This window comes from Rhinolophus sinicus, chromosome 9 (assembly GCF_057876585.1).
Source record: "Rhinolophus sinicus isolate RSI-liver-muscle chromosome 9, RSI-T2T, whole genome shotgun sequence".
NCBI classification, from domain to species: Eukaryota; Metazoa; Chordata; class Mammalia; order Chiroptera; family Rhinolophidae; genus Rhinolophus; species Rhinolophus sinicus.
Window position 1 is genome coordinate 4,069,803 of NC_142509.1, and position 20,761 is coordinate 4,090,563.

A 20,761-nucleotide genomic window follows, 5' to 3' on the forward strand; every position below is an offset into this window, starting at 1 on the left:
AGCCCAAATAGCCTTTCTTGTTTATAGTATTGTATCTAGAGTTTTTCAATATAAGGCAGATAAAAAAAAAGCAACTGTAGCTCCTTCCAACCCACTGAGAAAGACTGGAGGATTGAGGAAAGGAAGGAAGCTGAGAAGGAGAGGGGGAGGGGCTCTAGCAGGTGTATACTTACCACTTTTTGGTTCCCTTCATTATCGGTGAGCAGCCACTCGATATCCAGGGTGTCTTTTTCTGGAAGCCCCAGTTGGTGATGACAGGGCAAAGTGACCTTTTCCTCTGCCACTCTCTTGATCTCAGTGTGAGTCCCCAAGGTTCCAACATAGTAGGAAACTAAAAGAGGAAAACCTCTAATGAATAATACAAACACTGCATGGCAATGTGTAGGAAGCAAATACTACAACGAATCATTACTGGATGTTCTTGTGAGCAAGGAGCGTGTCAAGGTGTTGGAACAATCCTAGACCAGAAATGCTAGAAGCTCTGGGGTCTCACACTGGCTCCTCCATCAACTGAATTCATCATATCTTCCTTAAATCCCCCGAGTTACACTTTTACTAATGCCTAGCTTTCCTATCTTATTGGGTTTTTAATGAATGATGAAATTATTCAGGCCAACAACAACTGTGTTTTTTGATCTTTCTCTCCCCTACTAGCAGATGCTTCCAATGAGACAGAAACCAAAAGGGAAGACAGGGGTCAGCACCTCCCTAGAAAAGGCGCCAGATAGGAGTTCACTCCTTAGAGCCTCCTTAGAACCAGGTGACCTTCACAGACCTCTGAGTAAGTGTAGGGATGCCGCAGGGAACAAGTGGGCTCTTATGGGCAGTTTCTGTGTCCCTGAAGGACACACATTCTCCTATAACCCGACTTCTATCTTACATTCTCTATAGTTTCATATTACACAGCTTCAAACTATGAAGCGACCCTTTCTATCCAAAGCTAAACGCTGAGTTACCACATTTGGATCCTGTCCCTCTATCGAGTCAATATCCCTTTAGCCAACAGGAATTCAGTTCCACTTTTGGCTTCCTTTACCTCCAACTTTCATCTATTTCCAGGAATGGTATCCAGTCAGCCACTTTGGACTCCAAGCTCCCCTTTTCTCCTTACTTTTCATCTCTCTCTTAGAACCTGGCTGAGGCTCTGACTTGTTGACTATTAAATCTACAGTATTAATGACTGATGCATGGATATGATGAGACCCCACCTAGAGCTAGGTGTATGATGTGCCTGGCATTCAAGGTGTGTGTGCGCTCTGGATCTTCCTTTAGCTTCTTATACAGTCATAAAGACGCTCAGCGTGAAAAGTGATGTTGAATGTTGAAGCCATTCACAATGTAACAGAATCATACAACTGCCAAGTTAAAACAGTCCGAAGTGCCAGGGCTTGTGTGAAGTCCTCAGAGAGAGAGAGAGAGAGAGAGAGACAGAGAGAGAGAGAACTCACTGCCACCTCAGGAGGGTTTTAAGCACTGAAAATCAAGGATCGTGACTAACAGAAACATATAAGCTACCTCTCTTATTGCTTGTTCATTTCCCAAAATTGATTAGCAGCAAATCTGTGGGAAGGATAAGGGCCTGTATTCTTGCCTGCAGGGAAATGAAACAAAGAAGGGAACAGGGAAACTGTGGTTCATTCTCTACTAGAGGGCTGACTGGCTGAAAGTGCAAGGTTAGAGCCCTCAGAGGCATCCACCCTAACAGGAGCAGCAGGTGGATTCCCAAGCTCCATGGCAAAGAAAGGAGCCCAGAGAAATATGCTAAGCACAAGAAGGGGTCTTCAGAACCAACAACAGAAGCCCCTTATAAGGCCTTACGGACATTCTCAACAAGGTTTTTGTTATTTCTGTTTAGAATTTGACATCGCAATGGGAGTAGCCATGATTCAGTGAGCATTTCTTGTGGTTTTTGCTCTAGACTGAGCATGCAAATCTATGAAGAAAGTATAACTATCGAAAATTTTTTTAAATTTATTGGGGTGACAATTGTTAGTAAAATTACATAGATTTCAGGTGTACAATTCTGTATTACATCATCTATAAATCCCATTGTGTGTTCACCACCCAGAGTCAGTTCTCCTTCCATCACCATATATTTGATTTCATGGATATGTGGTATATAAACCAAAAACTATAACTATCTAAATTTATGGAGAAAATGTAAAGAGGGGGTTAGCAACTTGCACAATATCACATAGCTAGGAAATGACAGAGCAGGGGCTCCACCCAGATCTCACTGCAAAGCTCATGCTCTATGCTCGTACCCTGTGGTTTATGTGGCGTCCGGGATTTTGGGGTTCTCCCATTAGCCAGTAAGCTTCTTAAAATTCAGTACCATTCACCACTGCATTCCCATAGCACCCAGCTCTGGGTCTCACACACTGCAAAGTGCTTCATAAGAATTGATTTGAATCTAAGCCATGCACTCATTTTACCAAGGAGCAAACTGAGGCCCGGGGATAAAGGAGTCAGCCAAGTGTCTTACATCTCAGTTAGTGGCAGAAATAAGCCATATAAAACCCATCTTCCCTCAGTCCCGTGAAGCTGTTATAGAGCAGCAGGGAAATTAGTCAGCTTGCAAGGAGTTGTGCCTCCGATCCCTGAACACTTCCCACTAGACACAACAATGCTCCAATGAAACAAGTGTCCCACACCCTTGGCAAAGTTAGAGAACCCACCACAATTTGATGCATACAGTAGACACTTACTATATACATTGAATAAATAAATGTAAACATCAGCTATGAAATTTGCCAATTTGAGCCACTAGAGGGAATCAAAGGCCCAGGTTTGGTTGCTGTCCCCAAAGGAAAGGAACAGTGGTGGGTGGTGTGTTTTGCCAGGACGCCAAGTTCTATTTATACTATATCCAGAACTATATACAGCAGTGCAGGGAGGGGGCCACTCAGTGAATACAAATTACCAAGGCAGGTAGCCTCAAAATCAGTTCATGCTCCTCTAGTCTTTCCTGAACCCCAGCTCCCCAGACACAAAGAGGCCACTGCCTAGGATCCCTGCAGATTTCTCAGGTCCTTCTGAGCTTTTCTTGTCTTTTTTCCACTCACACCCCTGTTTTGTAGCATAAGCAGACGGGGGCCTGGGCTCTGTGTATAACCCGGCTTGGCAATGCTCCCAGGGCCGTTCAGCATGGATCTGCCACCTGGTGAGTGAACGGGAAGGGGCAATCCAAGTACCCACTGGCCAGCCTTGGGTTTCCTGGGCACTGAAATATTCATCTTCATTAGGAAAAACCTTAGAGATCATCAAGATTTAACTTATGAGGAAACTACAGCCTGGAGGATTTAAATTTTATGTCGCAAAGCTAATTGAACCACAAATATGGGAAAAAATCTCCGGTGGGTGTTTGGGACTCTTGCAGCATTTGACAGTGGGGAGAGGTGCTGGAAGGTGGCAGAGGGGAGGGCCGCCTCCATTTCCATGGGCACATGCGCAATGCAGGTATGGAAGCCACAGGCTCTCCATAAGTGGAGGCTTCTGCATGCAACTCAGATACTTAAAAGACGTTTGGGAGCTTGGGAAAATTACCCACTCTGAGCCTCAGTGTTCTCATCTGCAAAGAGGGAATTAAACGAGCTGAGGTAAAGCACCTGGTGATGGAACATAGGCGTTTCCCTCTAAGTGTTCTTCTCTACTAGAAGGGCATTTTCTCAGATGACTACTGCCTTCAGTCAGTTAAGTTTAGCTTAAGGTTTTATTCTCTAAAGGGCATTTGCATTTATTAAAGATTCTTTTGAACCTTCAAGACCTCTTTCAAAGAGATGGGACAGAAGTAACTTTTTTTTCAACATGAATACTTCATATAACTGAGGGAAAATAAGCCATATATTTTGAAGATAAATCCATTGAGAAGATGATAGTAAATTTTTAAAAGGTGATTTCTATAACCAATTGACTAGTTCATTCACATTAAAACATTCATAAGCGAAGTCTTCAAAAAAAAATTTTTTGAACAAGGAGAGCATTGTTTCTGCGGTCAGATAGACGTCTTGAATGACCCTTCCAAGGAAATTCACTTAGTCCAACTTAATGAAGCCTATAGCCTTGGCTTACTGACGGAAACACTGTTTCCATCACATATTAAGGCCGAATTTCCAGATCAGACCATGTGGGTTTGAGCAGATGTGGCTGGACTAAGAACACAAACCAAATTTTCCCAGATGGCTCCCCACAGAGCCACTGGTGACCCATCTTGCTTTCATGGATGCAACAAAGCAAAAAGCCACGGGTAACTTTTAATAGAAACTAGGATGCTGCATTTCTCTATTCCGCTAACAGAGAATTCTTTTCAAATACTTATTTAATGCCTACAGGGCACAAGTTGCCTGGGTCTGGCAGCTAAGTCTGCATGCTTAGCTCTCTCCAAAGAATGGATTCTCCGGTGTTGCCATCATCAACACAGGCACCCAGCATTCCCCAGAGCCCCATCTCGGAGAGGCCACAGTGCCACTGGTGGAGAACAAGGGGGCTGTGCTTTAGAACTGAGTTGTTGTTTACGAGGCTATATGGACACACAGTTTACAAGGAGCAAAGCTAGAGAGCCATAGTAGTTACTGTTCGATGTCAGGAGCAGGAGCTGTGCCATTCACTCTATTTAATGTACAGCAGGGAACCCTTCCATTCGGTGATTGCACTTTTCTCAATGGACCTGTTCACTTACCAGAATGGGAAGATAATTTTCTTGTGTTTTACTGTACATAGAATATTAGAGGAAGCCTCAGGAAAATCAAAATCATCAAATGTCTGTCAGAAAGATAAAGAGGACTTTGGAAATTTTAAAATCAACTTCTCTCATTTTTAGATCAAGAAATTGAGGCTTAGAGAGAAGTGACTTACCAAAAGGCCTCCTGATTTCTAGACTAACATACATATAAAATTCTGTAGGGGTATATGTGTTATATGTGTGTCGCATTTACTTTCCAGACTGTTTCTGGAATACTGTATGCAATTCAAGCTACAGCATGATGCAATAGAAAGAGTATGAGCTTTGGAGTTAGATAGATGTAGATTTAAGTAGTGGCCAAAAGACCAAGGAATTCCCTGACTGCTCTGAGTCTTTTTCTTCTCTGTAAGATGAATATAAAAATATCCACTGTGAAAGATTGTTGGAAGAATTATATATGATGTATGTAAAGTGTCTGGTGCTGGCACATGCTATATAATACATACTCAAAAAATGGTAATTATTATTACTAACACGTGTACACAGTGTAGTTTGTTTGAAAGATAAGAAAACATTCCGAGGAGGTGAAGCAGAACTGTGAGGAGTTTGGAAGTCATTTTGTTTGATAACTGTTAATATTTGGCCACATTTGCTTAATCTCTCTCTCCATATGTATATTTTTTTGCTGCACCAGTTGAATGTAAGTTGCAGATAGCATGACACTTTGCCTCCAAGTGTTTCAGCAAGCACCTCCTAAAAATAAGGCTGTTCTTCTCCACAACCACAAATCGTTATCACACCTAAGAGAATTAATAATATCGTATGGAAGATCATTTCTGACAAGAGTGTTAAGGGATCCTCTGAGAATAAGTGGGACTGAGCTAGTTCTAGAAAGATAGACAGGCTTTTTCTGCATAGAGGTAAGGGAAGGAAACAAGCATTCTTGGTGAAGGGAGCAGCTTGAGCAAATGGCAGCACCTGTCCTCTCTTGACAGCTTCCCTCATGATGAACTAGGGAAGTTTGTCTTGTATACCTGTTGCCTTTCTAAACCCACACCCAGCCCAACTCCAGAATCTCTCTAGGCAGCTCCCTTTTGGAAGAGGAAAACCACAGTCACTATGAGCTGCTAAGTGACTGATACATTTTAATGTCTTCTCAAACACAAACATATATAGGGGATGCCAAAAAAAAAAATGTATACACATGATTTGTATTCATTTTTTTGTTATCGGTGTATGTTGAATATTACAATTTTAATAGTTTTTTCCTTTCTTAAAATGTGTATTGTCACGCAGGGCGGCCTGTGGGGTCTCAGCTCCCGCTCCCCACATAAGAACGCAGGACATGGTGAGGCCAAAAAGGAACACCCACGGAGCCATAGGTAGGGGAGTCATATCATTATAGTCTCACTGGAGGCTGGATTCACACGACGTGCAATCTACTGTCCGCTTTTCTGCCAACCGACAGACTCTCTCCTCGACTCACCAACCAGCGCAGCTGCCACAGTTATATCAGTGGCCAATTGGCTAACCGGCTACAGCTGACGGCCAACTAGCCACAGCCGACGGCCATCTACTACCCGAGACAGCACCTTTCCACGTGAGGCCGAGAGCCTGGAAACTGCTATCTGGGGCTCTGTCCCCACACTCCAACCCTACAGGGTCTCGCCTCACAATCTACGCGACAAGCGTCTTCCTCGAGGGTCCCTGTGCCATATTAGCCTACAGGCACCTGACCACACAACACCCAAAAACTTGACGGATAAGCCAGGGCCTTGGACCTTTTCCTCATTAACTGCCCAGCCATGTGACTTCAGGTGGCAGAGAAGAGAGAGAGCTGCTTGCTCTAAATCTGAAAGAGAATCAGATGTTAATAAAATATCATCGACATAATGAAACAAGGCCACAGAGGACAGGCGATCCCACTGTGCCAAATCCTGGGTCACAAGCCCGTGGCAGATAGTGGGGCTGTGCAAGTATCCTTGCGGAAGGACTTGGAAAGTCCACTTCCGCCCCTCCCAAGTAAAAGCAAACTGCTCTTGACACTCGGGTGCAATATCAATGGAGAAAAAAGCATTGGCCAAGTCCAGTACATAGTGATATGTTCCCAGGCGGACAGTCAGACGATCCATTAAATCATGAATTGAAGGCACTGCAGCATGCAAGGGTGGCGTCACCTTATTTAACTCCCTATAGTCCACAATCATTCGCCAGGTCCCATCTGGCTTCTTGACAGGCCATACTGGGGAGTTAAAGGGACTGTGCATTGGCCTCACAATATGTGCCTTCTCCAATTCCAATATTGTACGACCAATCTCCTCCTGTCCTCCTGGCAGGCAGTACTGTCGCACTGTAACCACGCGCCAGGGCTGTGGCAACACTTGAGGAGGGTGGTGAGCATGCCCGCGTGTCACCGCTTTCACCACCCGGATCCGGAGACGGAACACTCCTACCGACGTCTGTAAGCTGAGGCCATGTAGCACGTCCACCCCTAGAATATACTCCGGAACGGGGGAGACATAAACCTTGTAGGTACGAGGAGGAAGCCTTCCTATACCCAGTGGTAAGGAAACGGCTGTCACAGTCACAGTTATTCCCCCGTAGCCATCAATGCAGACTGCTGGCCCGGGGAACAGTTCTGGGTTCCCATAAACGAGACTGCAGTCTGCGCCAGTGTCAACTAGGGCCAAAACCCTCTGTACATTCGAAGGGGACCAATGTATGGACAGTTCCACGTGGGGCCCCCGGTCCCTGCTCGTCCCCTCTGATGGGGTGGAGTGGGGGTGGGGGTGGGGGTGAGGCTTGGCCCCACCCCTAATCAAGCTGAAAGGAGTCGGCCTCAAGTGACCGCATGAAGTCCTAGAGGGACACGGGTCGCGCTTTCCCGGACTTCTCCTTTAGGCTTCTGCGGAATTGTTCCGGATGCAACTGTTTCCAAAGTTCCAACAAGAGTGCATTGGGTTGTCGGTCTATTCTTTCCCAATCAAACCCTGCTGCCACAAGATCACGCCACATCTATGCGCGTGTTACTCTCTGAGGCCCGCGACCTCATTCCTTTACTTTTGATTTGGGCTTCCAGGTCTCAACTGCGTGGACCTCCTGTCTTAACTTCCTTCGCCTCCAACTTTCAACATCCCCTAGGGTGGCCATGGCAGTTGTAACTTCATGGATCCGTCGCCCCACATAGGGTGTAAGAATGGCAACCAAGGATCCAAAAGCACTCGCAGGTGCAGTATCCAAAACCAGATCTCTCATGCTGGCTGTAAAAAGCTCGTCATCCGGCCCCCGCATATTAGGGTTGAAAATAGCATGTCTCATACCCATTTCACGGATGATTTGAGTAAGTTCTGTATATGACTGCCATTGACTCACAGTGTCTGGCAGCTCGCCAGCCTGTCCCCACACTGTGTGTCCCGCAGCTGTGAGCCACTCCATTAGAGAATGGTTGCCCTGGTTTTGGGCCAACCTATGGCAGTTCTGTGACCTTTGTCGCAGGGACGGATGCACTGTCACGAAGGCTAGCTTTTCCATCTCACCTGGGGAGCAGAGAATGCTGTCTGCTCCCTCATCCCATAAACGTAATAGCCAAGCCGAGACTGGCTCTCCAGGGCGCTGTCTGTACCGCCTCCCCAGCTCCTGCAACTCAGTGGGAATGTAAGGGGTATAGGTTGTGAACTCAGTCACAGTTGGGTTGCCGGCAGCAATGCCCCCGGGGCCCAAAGCATGCTCACATTTTACCCTTTGCTTCAAGATTGGCCGGGCTTGGGGGTTGGGAGCTACATTGTCTCCACTCGCTTCCTCCGCCTCTGCCTCAGAGTCTCCACCTTGGGGCCCCTGTTCTAACAGGCAGACCCGGGCTTCCAGCGCTTCCAACCAGGACATCTGGTCCAGCACCTGGGCTATTTGTTAGGCGCATTTTCCGTGTTGAGACTCAAGGCTGTGAGGAACATCCAGTCCACGCGGCCCGCTGTAGCCTTCGCCATCTCTGGCAACCGCTCAGCCAGAGCCTGCAGGGCCCTCTTCACGTTGGCTGGAGAGCCGTCCATGTCCTCCCATCCCTCCTTGGGGGTCCAACTCCTAAGAACAGTGGCCACCGGGCACCACACACTGTGTGGGGGCCACCTGTCCTCCTGTCCAGAGTCAGATGCCATTCCTACCTGGTCGGAATCTTGCTTGCCATGCCAGGTGTCTGAGTGGGTGGAGGCCTCCGTGTTAAGATGTCCACAACCCTCGGAGCCTAAGGCCGCAGCAGATTACCAAAATGAAGGAGACACTTTCTATGGCCAAGATTGTGCCATCTGGAGGCTTGAGTCTCCCAGGCAGACAGTGCCTCCCGTTCCCCATGTCACTCCTCATGGGCCTCCCGAAGCTGGGCTCTCACATGCACAAACCGCTCCACCATGCTTCAGTAGGTTTTGGCTGGCACCATACCCTGCTTATGAAACTGAGCTTTTATATGTATAAACTGCTCCAGTACGTTCTGGAGAGTTTCGGCCGACATCACACCCTGCTCGCTGCGCCATGTGTCGTGCAGGGCAGCCTGAGGGGTCTCAGCTCCCGCTCCCCACATAAGAATGCAGGATGTGGTGAGGCCAAAAAGGAACACCCACGGAGCCATAGGTAGGGGAGTCATACCACTATAGTCTCACTGGAGGCTGGATTCACACGACGTGCAACCTACTGTCTGCTTTTCTGCCTGCCAACTGACCAACTCCACTCGACTCACCAACCAGCGCAGCCGCGGCAGTTATATCAGTGGCTAATGGCTAACCGACTACAGCTGACGGCCAACTAGCCACAGCTGATGGCCATCTACTACCCGAGCCAGCACCTTTCCACGTGAGGCCGAGAGCCTGGAAACTGCACTCCTGGCTCTGTCCCCACTGCATACATTTTTTTGGCACCCTCTGTATTTGCTATTTAGAGAAAGCCTAAAGCTACAGGAATGAAGCTTGCAATTTATTAGCAGAATTTCAGACATCTGGGAATTAGTGTGGTGTCTTGTTATTTTCCCCCCTGGGAGGTGAGTATTTGTTCCTGGAGACCCTTAAATTAACGGTGTGGGTGCGAGGACCAAGCCTGTAGGAGGCTGAGCTACAGGCGTCGGGTGGGGAAGGGGAACAAGCCTACTCCCCCGTCTGGGTCTGTGCCTTGGTTTTAGAGGAGGAGAAGGGGAGACAGAAGAAGGAAACGGGGAAAGGCAGAGGAGGATGCAGTGGGGGAGGAGGCCGAGCAAAGGAGGAGAGTGGGAGCAAAGCTAAAGTAGGAGAGGAAAGGGCAACTGAAGAGCCATGTACTGAATAGAAGAGAGTTGAAGGGTTCAGATTAAACACTGATTGAAAATAATCTCCCTTCCCCTTTGTGAAAAAATGTCTCAGTATGTACTTCGTATGTATTTATCCATATTAAAAATTGTATTGCGTTCTTCACCTGTCGGGTATGGTGCTGTGAATGCAAAGATGACAACAGTCTCTGCCCTCCCTCAAACCATTTGAAAGCTAACGCTTAGTAATACTTTACATTTATTTAGCTCAGCTCATTCAAATGCATTATCTCACTGTGAGCCCCATGAGCTCACAGTGAGCTAATGTTTATTACCACTATTTTACAGAAGAGAAAATGAAAACCGACCACACAGCTGAGGCCACAGGGCTGAAGGGTAGCATTGTGGGGACATTAGCTCACCTTCAATTTTTATTCTATTCTCTTTCCCACATCAAAGCTTATTGCCTTTGCCTCAAAGTTGGCTGATTGGAAACACAGAGATAATGTTTATTAAATGTGGACAGCACAGAGATAGGTAGCAGAGCTGATCGTACTGGACACACTTAAGATATAGAAGTATCTTGCCAGCTGGAATCCTGGCAAGATACTTACCAAAAGAATGATGAAATTTAAAAGTTATAGCTATACTAAGCATAGGGTGGGAAAAGCCTGGAGAACCTGGGAGACTACAAGATTTACAGTGACCAGTAGTGTGAAATGGCTGCTGAAAAAGGTGATGGAGTCTGGGCTGCATTAAAAGAGGTCTGATGTCCCAAACATGGAGAGGAGCAACTTCACTGTACTCTATACTAGTCAAGAGAGTACATCTAGAGCATGCATTCAGTTGTTGCACATTGAGAGAGAACTGACATAAAAGTTGGCATCCAGAAGGTTGTGAGTAGGAGATAATAGGATTAAAACAAAACAAAACATGTCTTATGAGGGAGAAATAGTTGACTCAACTATAGGTGAAAAGTTAAGAAGATGGAAGACTAAGGGGCAGCATGGTAGTTACCTTTCAACATTTAAATGGCTACAAAACAAGTAATAGCTTTATTGGGTGTTCCAGAGGGCAGAATTAGGTCCAGGTGGCATAATAGCTTCAACCATAAAGTGATAGATTGAAATCTCCAACACCTTTTTCCAGTTCTGTAATGATATGATTCTTAGAACAGACTCTGGGCTTAATATGTTGATAGATTTTCTAATAGTTTTGTCTGATAGGAGAATTAGCTGTGTCGTTTAGTAAATTTTTCAATATTGGAGTCATGCAAGTGGGAGTATGTCAAGAGCTGTGAAGCTGATTCTTTGATGTGGATGTTGAAGTCAATATTTAATGTCCTTCCTAACTATGGTATTCTAGGAAACGTTTTTTGAGTGCTTACTATATTCAAGGAGCTGTCCTAGTTGAAAAGGATGCAAAGTATAAGACAGAAATGTATATTGCTATTGGTCAATGTATTTATCACCATCAGTCAGCTCTAAACAATTTATACTAATAGTCTAGCTTTGTTCCATTGTCAACATTATTTTTAAACATTATTGAACGGCCCTTTCAAAGGACTAAAAGGAACTTACTTGCCCATGCAACTATGCTTTTTTTTTATCTGTGGATGTTTTAATCCACAAGGGGGCAGAATTTACTTAGAGAGGATTAGGCATGCCTGACTTTTCCTACAGTTCTTAACTTTACATTATTAGTAAAAAGGGTTGTAATTGACAAAGAATTATAGACTACCTTGGATTTAAGCTTGAGAAACCCTTTGCCATTTGTGGTTATATGCTAAATTTCAAGCCCTCTGCACTTAATTTTCAAGAGCCACAGAATAAATGAAAATATTAGAAAATATGGTCAGGCATTCGAAAGGAACTTTGTCAAAGAAATAGAAATATACATGATTTTATTAACTTCATGTCACTGTTTTACCTTTTTCCAACTGAACTAGATGTCTACTTTGTATAATACCGAAAAACCCCTTATTTTAATTGCACAATTCATTGTGAAACGAATCAATTACTCAGGTGCTGTGAAATATTGTCTGCAGAGAGTCCATAAGAAAAGGCAAAGAGGGGAGGAACAAAACTGTCCCAGAGAGCTTAGAGGGACTGATGAATCAGCAAAAGAACTGTCAAGGTCCTTCCAATCTTGCAATGTAGTTTTTGATCTAGGCCAGTGACTTCCTGAATTACAAAATCCTGAATGCTCTGGTTATCTGTAGTCTAGAATCTCAAGGTTGGGAAGGCCTACAGAAGGTCATTGTATTTCCTTCTGTGCAATTTAGTAATTAAAATTAGTCTGCGGAAAAGTATAAAAATTTTATATTCTCTTATTATGACTGATAATCTGAAATCACAGTAAAACTGTTTTAATATCTTGACAGATCTGTTTGTATCAATTTTTTAAAAATTATAATATATCATAGGCTATTCAGGGATACTGATCTGTCAATAAGCGTTTCCTTAAACAAACACACTATCCTCAATGCTTCACATTCTAGGTGTTATAAAGCAGAACAATGACAAAATAGTTGGCACCCAGAGGAGAGTAACCTGGTGTGCACACCTGTTCAAAAAATATGAATGGCACTCCTGTTACCATATTAGGTACTGCTGGGGATACAAAGATGAATGACATTGTCTTTTGTCTATGAAGAGATCACAGTAATAGAGAAACAAATAGGCACCCAATAAACCAGTTCAAGGCAGTGTGTGATCAATATCAATGTGAGGGTCAGAAAGTGCTACAGGAATTGAGAGGAGGAAGATCATAGAAAGAAAGAGTACGTAACCTGGGCCTTGACAATTTGGTTGAAATTTTAGCAGCTATAAGTGAGGTGGTGGCATTCCAAAGATTGGGAGTGGCACCCTGACTGCTTAGGAAACCAGTTGCTAAGCTGACCTCAGCACTTAACAGATTAGAGCATGACCATGGACCCTTAGCCCTGACAAATTCTCACGGACTGGTCAATCACATAAACAGCATATCAGCTGTGTCACTGTCCTACACACTTAGCTTTGACTTTCTGGGAGTAACGTTTTACCCTGGTATCTCCACTAATAAATGTCAGGGGAAGGATACTGACCTGGTCCACCTGGATCAATCTGCCACTCAACACACCACTTATTCCTCAGAATTCTGTCTTCAGTAATATGCTAATACGTGTTCCATGCAGGTACCCATATTCACATATGCAGGAAAACATACACAAACCTTTCTAGAGACCCTTACAAGCATGCCTGTGTCAGTGCACAGATGAGACAAGAGTGTCTGTCATTGATTCTGAGATTCTCTGAGAACTAGACCTGTCACTAACTTATTTCATTGACATGTCTATTTAAAGCCACTATCTCATTCCAAATGCTAAGTCACTTTCTAAACCTAAATATTTTTTTTACTTAAAATTTATTGGGGTGACAATTGTTAGTAAAGTTACATAGATTTCAGGTGTACAATTCTATATTATATCATATATAAATCCCATTGTATGTTCACCACCCAGAGTCAGGTCTCCTTCCATCACCATATATTTGATCCCCCTTACCCTCATCTCCTACCCCCCACCCCCCTTACCCTCTGGTAACCACTAAACTATTGTCTATGTCTATGAGTTTTTGTTTCTCATTTGTTTTTCTTGTTCTTTTCTTGTTTTCGGTTTATATACAACATATCAGTGAAATCATATGGTTCTCTACTTTTTCTGTCTGACTTATTTCACTTAGCATTATACTCTCAAGATCCATCCATGTTGTCACAAATGATCTTGTTTCATCTTGTCTTACTACTGAATAGTATTCCATTGTGTATATATACCACAACTTCTTTATCCATTCATCTATCGAAGGACATTTGTTTGTTTCCATGTCTTGGCCACCGTAAATAAAGCTGCAATGAACATTGGAGCACATGTATCTTTATGGATAAATATTTTCAGATTTTTGGGTAGATACCCAGGAGAGAAATTGCTGGGTCATACGGTAATTCTAGTCTTAATTTTTTGAGGAACCTCCACACTGCCTTCCATAGAGGCTGCACCAGTCTGCATTCCCACCAACAGTGGATGAGGGTTCCTTTTTCTCCACAGCCTCTCCAACACTTGTTATGATTTGTCTTGTTGATGATAGCCATTCAAACTGGGGTGAGGTGATATCTCATTGTGGTTTGTATTTGTATTTCTCTGATGATTAGTGATGTTCAGCATTTTTTCATATGTCTATTTGCCATTTATATGTCCTCTAGAGAAATGTCTCTTCAGGTCGTCTGCCCATTTTTCAATTGGGTTGTTTGTTTTTTTGTTGTTGAGTTGCATGAGTTCCTTGGATATTTTGGATATTAGCGCCTTACTGGAGGCACTGTTTGCAAAAATCTTCTCCCATTCAGTTGGTTAACTCTTTATTTTGTCAATGGTTCCTTTTGCTGTGCAGAAACTTTTAAGTTTGATACAGTCCCATTCATTTATTTTAGCTTTTACTTCCCGTGCCTTTGGAGTCAAATTCATAAAATGCTCTTTCAACCCAAGGTCCATAAGTTTAGTACCTACGTTTTCTTATACGTATTTTATTGTTTCAGATTTTATGCTTAAGTCTTTCATCCATTTTGAATTAATTTTGGTACATGGTGACAGATAACAGTCCAGTTTCATTCTTTTGCATGTAGCTTTCCAATTCTCCCAGCACCATTTATTGAAGAGGCAGTCTTTTCTCCATTGTATGTTTTTTGCTTCTTTGTCAAAAAGCATCTGTCCATATTTATGTGGTTTTATTTCTGAGTTCTCAATTCTATTTCATTGGTTTATGTGTCTGGATTTCTGCCAATGCCATGCTGTTTTTATTATTGTAGCCCTGTAGTACAAGCCAAAGTCAGGAAGTGTGATACCTCCATTATAGTTCTTTTTCTTAAGGTTGATTTGGCTATTTGGAGTCTTTTGTGGTTCCAAACAAACCTGATGATTTTTTGTACTATTTCTTTAAAAAGTGCCATTGGGATTTCGATGGGGATTGCATTAAATCTGTATATTGCTTTGGGTAATATGGCCATTTTAACTATGTTGATTCTTCCAATCCATGAGCACGGAATGACTTTCCATTTCTTTGTGTCTTCTTCAATTTCTTTCAAAAAAGTCTTATAGTTTTCAGCATATAGGTCCTTCACATCCTTGGTTAAATTTATTCTAGGTATTTTATTCTTTTTGCTGCAATTGCAAAAGGAATTGTTTTTCGTATTTCTTTTTCTGAGATTTCATTGTTACTATATAGGAACGCAATGGACTTTTGTGCGTTGATTTTGTAGCCAGCAACTTTACTGTATTCATTGATTGTTTCTAATAGCTTTTTGGTGGAGTCTTTAGGATTTTCTATATATAGCATCATGTCATCTGCAAAGAGTGACAATTTAACTTCTTCATTCCCAATTTGGATGCCTTTTATTTTTTTCTCTTGCCTGATTGCTCTGGCGAGGACTTCCAACACTCTGTTGAAAAGCAAAGGTGATAGGGGACAGCCCTGTCGTGTTCCTGAATGTAGAGCAAAGGGCTTCAGTTTTTCACCCTTAATTATGAGATTAGCTGAGGGTTTGCTATATATGGCCTTTATTATATTAAGGTATTTTCCTTCTATACCTATTTTATTAAGTGTTTTAATGATAAATGGATGTTGTATCTTGTCAAATGCTTTTTCTATATCAATTGATATAATCATATGATATTTGTCCTTATGACCATATGATATTTTGTTTATGTGATGTATCACACTGACGGATTTGCATATATTGAACCATCCTTGTGCACCTGGGATGAACCCCACTTGGTCGTGATGAATAATCTTTTTAATGCATTGTTGCATTCGATTTGCTAGAATTTTTAAAGAATATTTGCATCTGTATTCATCAGAGATATTGGTCTGTAGTTCTCTTTTTTGTGTTGTCCTTACCACGTTTTGGTATCAGGGTAATGTTGGCCTCATAAAATGAGTTAGGGAGTACTGTCTCTTCTTCAATTTTTTGGAAGAGTTTGAGCAGGATTGATATTAGATCCTCTTTGAAGGTTTAGTAGAATTCACTAGTGAAGCCATCTGGTCCCGGACTTTTGCTTTTGGGAAGGTTATGGATGACTGATTCAATTTCATTACTTGTGATCAGTCTGTTTAGATTTTCCAGTTCTTCATGGTTCAGCCTAGGAAGGCTATATGTTTCTAAGAACTTGTCCATTTCTTCTGGGTTATTGAATTTGGTGGCATATACTCCTTCATAGTATTCTTGGATGATCCTTTGTATTTCTGTGGTGTCCGTGATAACGTCCCCTTTTTCATTTCTGATTTTGTTTACTAGTGTCTTCTCTCTTTTTATCTTAGTGAGCCTAGCCAAGGGTTTGTCAATTTTGTTAATCTTTTCAAAGAACCAGCTCTTTGTCACATTAATTTTTTCTATTGTCTTTTTGTTCTCTATTTCATTTAGTTCTGCTCTAATTTTTGTTATTTCCTTTCTTCTGCTGACCTTGGGTTTCATTTGTTCTTCTTTTTCTAGTCCTTTAAGGTGTAACGTGAGGTTACTTATTTGGGATTTTTCTTGTTTCTTCAAATAGGCCTGTAATGACATACATTTCCCTCTTAAAACTGCTTTCGCTGCATCCCAAAAATTTTGGTAGGATTTATTTTCATTGTCATTTGTTTCTATGTATCTTTTGATCTCTCCTCTAATTTTGTCTTTGACCAGGTAGTTCTTAAAAAGTATGTTGTTTAATCTCCATGTATTTGTGGGTATTCCTGCTTTCTTTTGCTGTTGATATCCAATTTCAAAGCCTTGTGATCAGAAAATATGGTTGGTATGATTTCAATCTTCTTAAATTTGCTGAACTTAGTTGTATGTCCCAGTATATGGTCTATCCTTGAGAATGTTCCATGTACATTAAGCATAGTCTGATATTTTAGGATAAAGTGCTCTATAAATGTCAATTATGTCCATTTCATCTAATGTGTCATTTAGGGCTGCTATTTCATTATTTATTTTCTGTTTGGATGATCTATCCATAGCTGTCAATGATGTATTTAGGTCCCCTAGTATAATTGTGTTTTGCTCAATTTCTCCCTTTAGTTCTGTTAGTAGTTGCTTGGTATATTTCGGTGCTCCCTGGTTGGGGCATCAATATTGATGACTGTTATGTCTTCTTGTTGTATAGTCCCCTTTACCATTATGAAATGTCCATCTTTGTTTCTTGTTACCTTTATCACCCTGAAGTCTGTTTCATCTGGTATCAGTATAGCTACCCTGATTTTCTCTGGATACCAATTACTTGGAGTGTCAATTTCCACCCTTTCACTTGAAGTCTATGCTTGCCTTTGTAGCTCAGATGTGTCTCTTGGAGACAGCATATGGTTGGGTTTAGCGTTTGATCCAACCTGCTACTCTGTGCCTTTTATTGGTGAGTTCAGTCCATTTACATTTAGGGTAATCATTGATATGTGAGGATTTCCTATCATTCTATCTTTAGTTTTCTGGTAAGACTGAGTCTCCATCGTTTCTTTGCCATTTTGTTGTTGTCTATTATTTCTGTGTAGTGGTATTCTATGATGTTTCCTCTGTTTTTTCTTCAATTACAGTATGTACTTCAGTTATGGATTCTTTTTTTTTTTTTTTTTTTTTTTTTTTTGAGTGGTTACCCTTAAGTTTATAAGTTTATGTAAAAGAAAGTTTGATATTTAGAGTATTCCATTTTCTTCAGCATGCCTACTTGCTCCATTCCCATATTCCGGTTCAAGCATTTACTCTCCCCCTTTTTATGTTTTGGTTGCCACAAATTGTCCCTGTTGATGGTGGTCGAATAGCCTCCTTTAGTATTTCTTGTAGTGCAGGTTGTGTATTAGGAAATTCCCTCAGCTTCTGTATGTCTGGAAAGGTCTTTATTCCTCCTTCATATCTAAAGGATATCTTTTCTGGGTATGTTATTCTTGGCTCATAATTTCTCTCTTTCAATAGTTTGAAAATTTGGTTCCACTCCCTCCTGGCTTGTAGAGTTTCTGCCGAGAAATCTGATGATAATCTAATGGGCTTTCCTTTGTAGGTTACCGTCTTCTTTTCCCTGGCTGCCTTGAGGAATCTTTCTTAGTCATTGATTTTTGACAGCTTCAATACAATGTGCCTTGGAGATGGCCTGTTGGGGTTGAGGTAATTAGGCGTTCTATTTGCGTCTTGGGTTCAAGGATCCAGTTCTTTCCTCAAGTTTGGGAAGTTCTCATCGACTATTTGTTTGAATATACTCTGTGTTCCCTTCTCTCTTTCTTCTCCTTCTGGTATGCCCATTATTCTTATATTGCTCTTTCTGATGGAGTCAGAAAGTTCTTGTACAGTTCTTTCATTTAAGTCTCAAGTCTCTTTCTTCTTCCATCCATGTCATTTCCAGGTTTCTATCTTTGATGTCACTAATTCTTTCCTCCATCTGGTCAACTCTACTTCCTAACCTGGCTATTTCATTCTTAATTTCTTCTATTGAGTTCTTATTCTCCAGAAATTCTATTTGGTTCTTTTAAAAATTTCAATATCTTTGGTAAAATATTGCTCTTTGACTGTGTTTCTGAGTTCATTAAACTGCCTTTCTGTGTTTTCTTGCATCTCGTTGAGTTTTTTCAGAACCACAATCTTGACTTCTCTGTCATTTAAATCACATATTTCCATATCTTTAAGTTCATTTTCTGGAGACTTTTCACTTTCTTTTTGAGCTGTCTTGTTGCCTTGGTTATTCGTGTCAATTACTGATTTATTATTTCTCTTCTAGACATCTACAGGAGTGGATTCTGCAACAGGTAGATAGGAAGAAGTCTTTCTTTTGTTTTCCAGTACGTGTTTGGAGAATGTTTTATTTTCTCTCTGACTTCAGCCATGTTTTCTCTCTCACACTGTAGTGTTATGTTTTCTCTGCACTGTTCCAGCTTCTCACACAATGGGGGGATTCCCTGGAAGGTGGGCGGGCATGTCTTCTGTTAACAGTTTGCCTGGGTCATAGGGCACCGTGTCCCTTTAGGTGAACTCAGTAGTGAGACTCTTCATCTTGCCTTTCTGCTGTGCAGGGCGTCCTTTGTGGAGTTATAGTTGTTGAATTTGTTGTAAATTCCAAGGGAGATTTCCAGAGGCTCACCTCACACTGCCATTTTGATCACATCTTCTCCAAGACTGCCGTGTTCTTTAATGTTGGATACAAATGCCGTATGGAGAATTAATGTCTTTCAAATTGTACCAGCCATAATCTTTGAAGATAATTCATTCCCGACCCCCAATATCATGATGGCACAGCTTTTATAAAAATTTCTCTATGACATATTCCAGGAAAATGTGTTACCAGAGTGATATGAAGGTTATAGTGTACATCATTTGCTGAACATAGGAGGTCTGAAGTCAGACTGTTTGAGTTGAAATTTTGGCTCTACTAATCATTAGCTCTGAGATCTCAGCAAATTACCTAGTCTCTCTGAGTCTTAGGTTTTGCTCTGTAAAATGAGGCAAAATCCTACCTCATAGGGTTAAATGATTAGGTAGGTTTTTATGTATAACTATGTCTATATATACATATAACATACATCCCTTAACATACAGTAATTGGAATATAGTAAGCACTGAATAAATGCTAAATATTATCAATATTATAAAGCATTTTTATAATTTTCAGAGTACTTTCAGATAAAGCAACACTAAACTACAATCCTCATTCAGAGTAATGAAACTCAAAATATGTATGGGAAAGAGTTGTGAAATCTAAAAAGTGTACAAACATAAAAGTGGTAGTAGTGTTATTGCATTTCTATACAACAGAATTCATGTCATTCATATCATCTACTCTTAAAGGATGTAGTTACAAAAAACTAAGGAATTGGTTAAAGCATTTTTAATTTCTGTAAGACAATGGTTATCGTTTTGAGTGGTGAGGCAGAAAAAGTTAATGTATAATTTTTAAAACTTTTATTAAAATGTGTAGTAGACAGCCTCTAAGATTGTCTCCAATGAGTTCTACCTCCTAGTATTCCCCTCTTCTTGAGTGTGGGCTGAAATTATTTACTTGCTTATAAGAAATAGAATATGGCAACAGTGATGAGATGTTTCGTCTGAGTTTCAATCTTGGGCACTTTCTCATGTTCCTTCTTGGGTCACTCACCTGGGGAAAGCCAGGTGCCATGTGGTGAGACAGCCCAATGGAGAGGCCTGTGTGATGAAGGATTGAGACCTGCCAACAGCCACATGTGTAAGCTTAGTAATAGACTCTCCCCACCTCAGTCAAACCTTCAGATAGGACCACAGCCGCAGCCAACAGTTTTATTGCACCTCATGAGAGACCCTCAGCCAGAGCTACCCTGTGAAGCTGGGCCCAATTCCTGACCCACAGAAACTATGAGATAAGATATGTTTGTTGTTTTGAGATGCTAAGTTTTGGGGCAATTTGTTATGCAGCAATAGACAATTAATAAAAAGTACAATATACACACATAAAAATGCAAAACAATAAGTGTATGGATTGATGAATTTCATAAATTAACATACCCAAATAATAAGCACCCTAATATAGAAATAGAACATAGCCAGCCCCTTAGAAGCCTTACATGTTCTTTCTACTCTCTACCCATTCTTTAAGAGTAATCACTATCTGGACTTCTAACTGCCTTTCTGTATATGACCAAGAGTAAAAAAAGAAGATGATGAAAAGCTCTCAGGGAAGTCACAAGAATATTAACATAACTCTAGATCAATAAAATTATTGTTAAATATATACAGGGAGGCAGTATAATACACCATTAAGGGTATGGATATTAAGAATTAAAATGGCTGAATTGGAATCATGG

The 20,761-nt window shown here is 41.6% G+C and overlaps 1 protein-coding gene, 1 long non-coding RNA gene and 1 pseudogene across 2 annotated transcripts in view; 1 reads left to right on the forward strand and 2 right to left on the reverse strand.

The window, feature by feature from the left end:
- CLMP (CXADR like cell adhesion molecule) overlaps positions 1 to 20,761 on the reverse strand; it is a 111,680-nt gene that overhangs the window by 22,209 nt on the left and 68,710 nt on the right. Inside the window, exon 2 of the mRNA XM_074321708.2 lies at positions 174 to 331. Coding sequence (XP_074177809.1) covers positions 174 to 331 — 158 coding nt within the window. The remainder of the gene's footprint in view (positions 1 to 173; positions 332 to 20,761) is intronic.
- On the forward strand, positions 2,567 to 12,322 carry LOC148757271 (uncharacterized). Its single transcript, XR_016022350.1, has 2 exons — positions 2,567 to 3,163; positions 5,978 to 12,322. It is a non-coding gene; the product is annotated as an uncharacterized LOC148757271 (long non-coding RNA).
- LOC148757272 (small ribosomal subunit protein uS14 pseudogene) lies at positions 3,349 to 5,852 on the reverse strand (annotated as a pseudogene).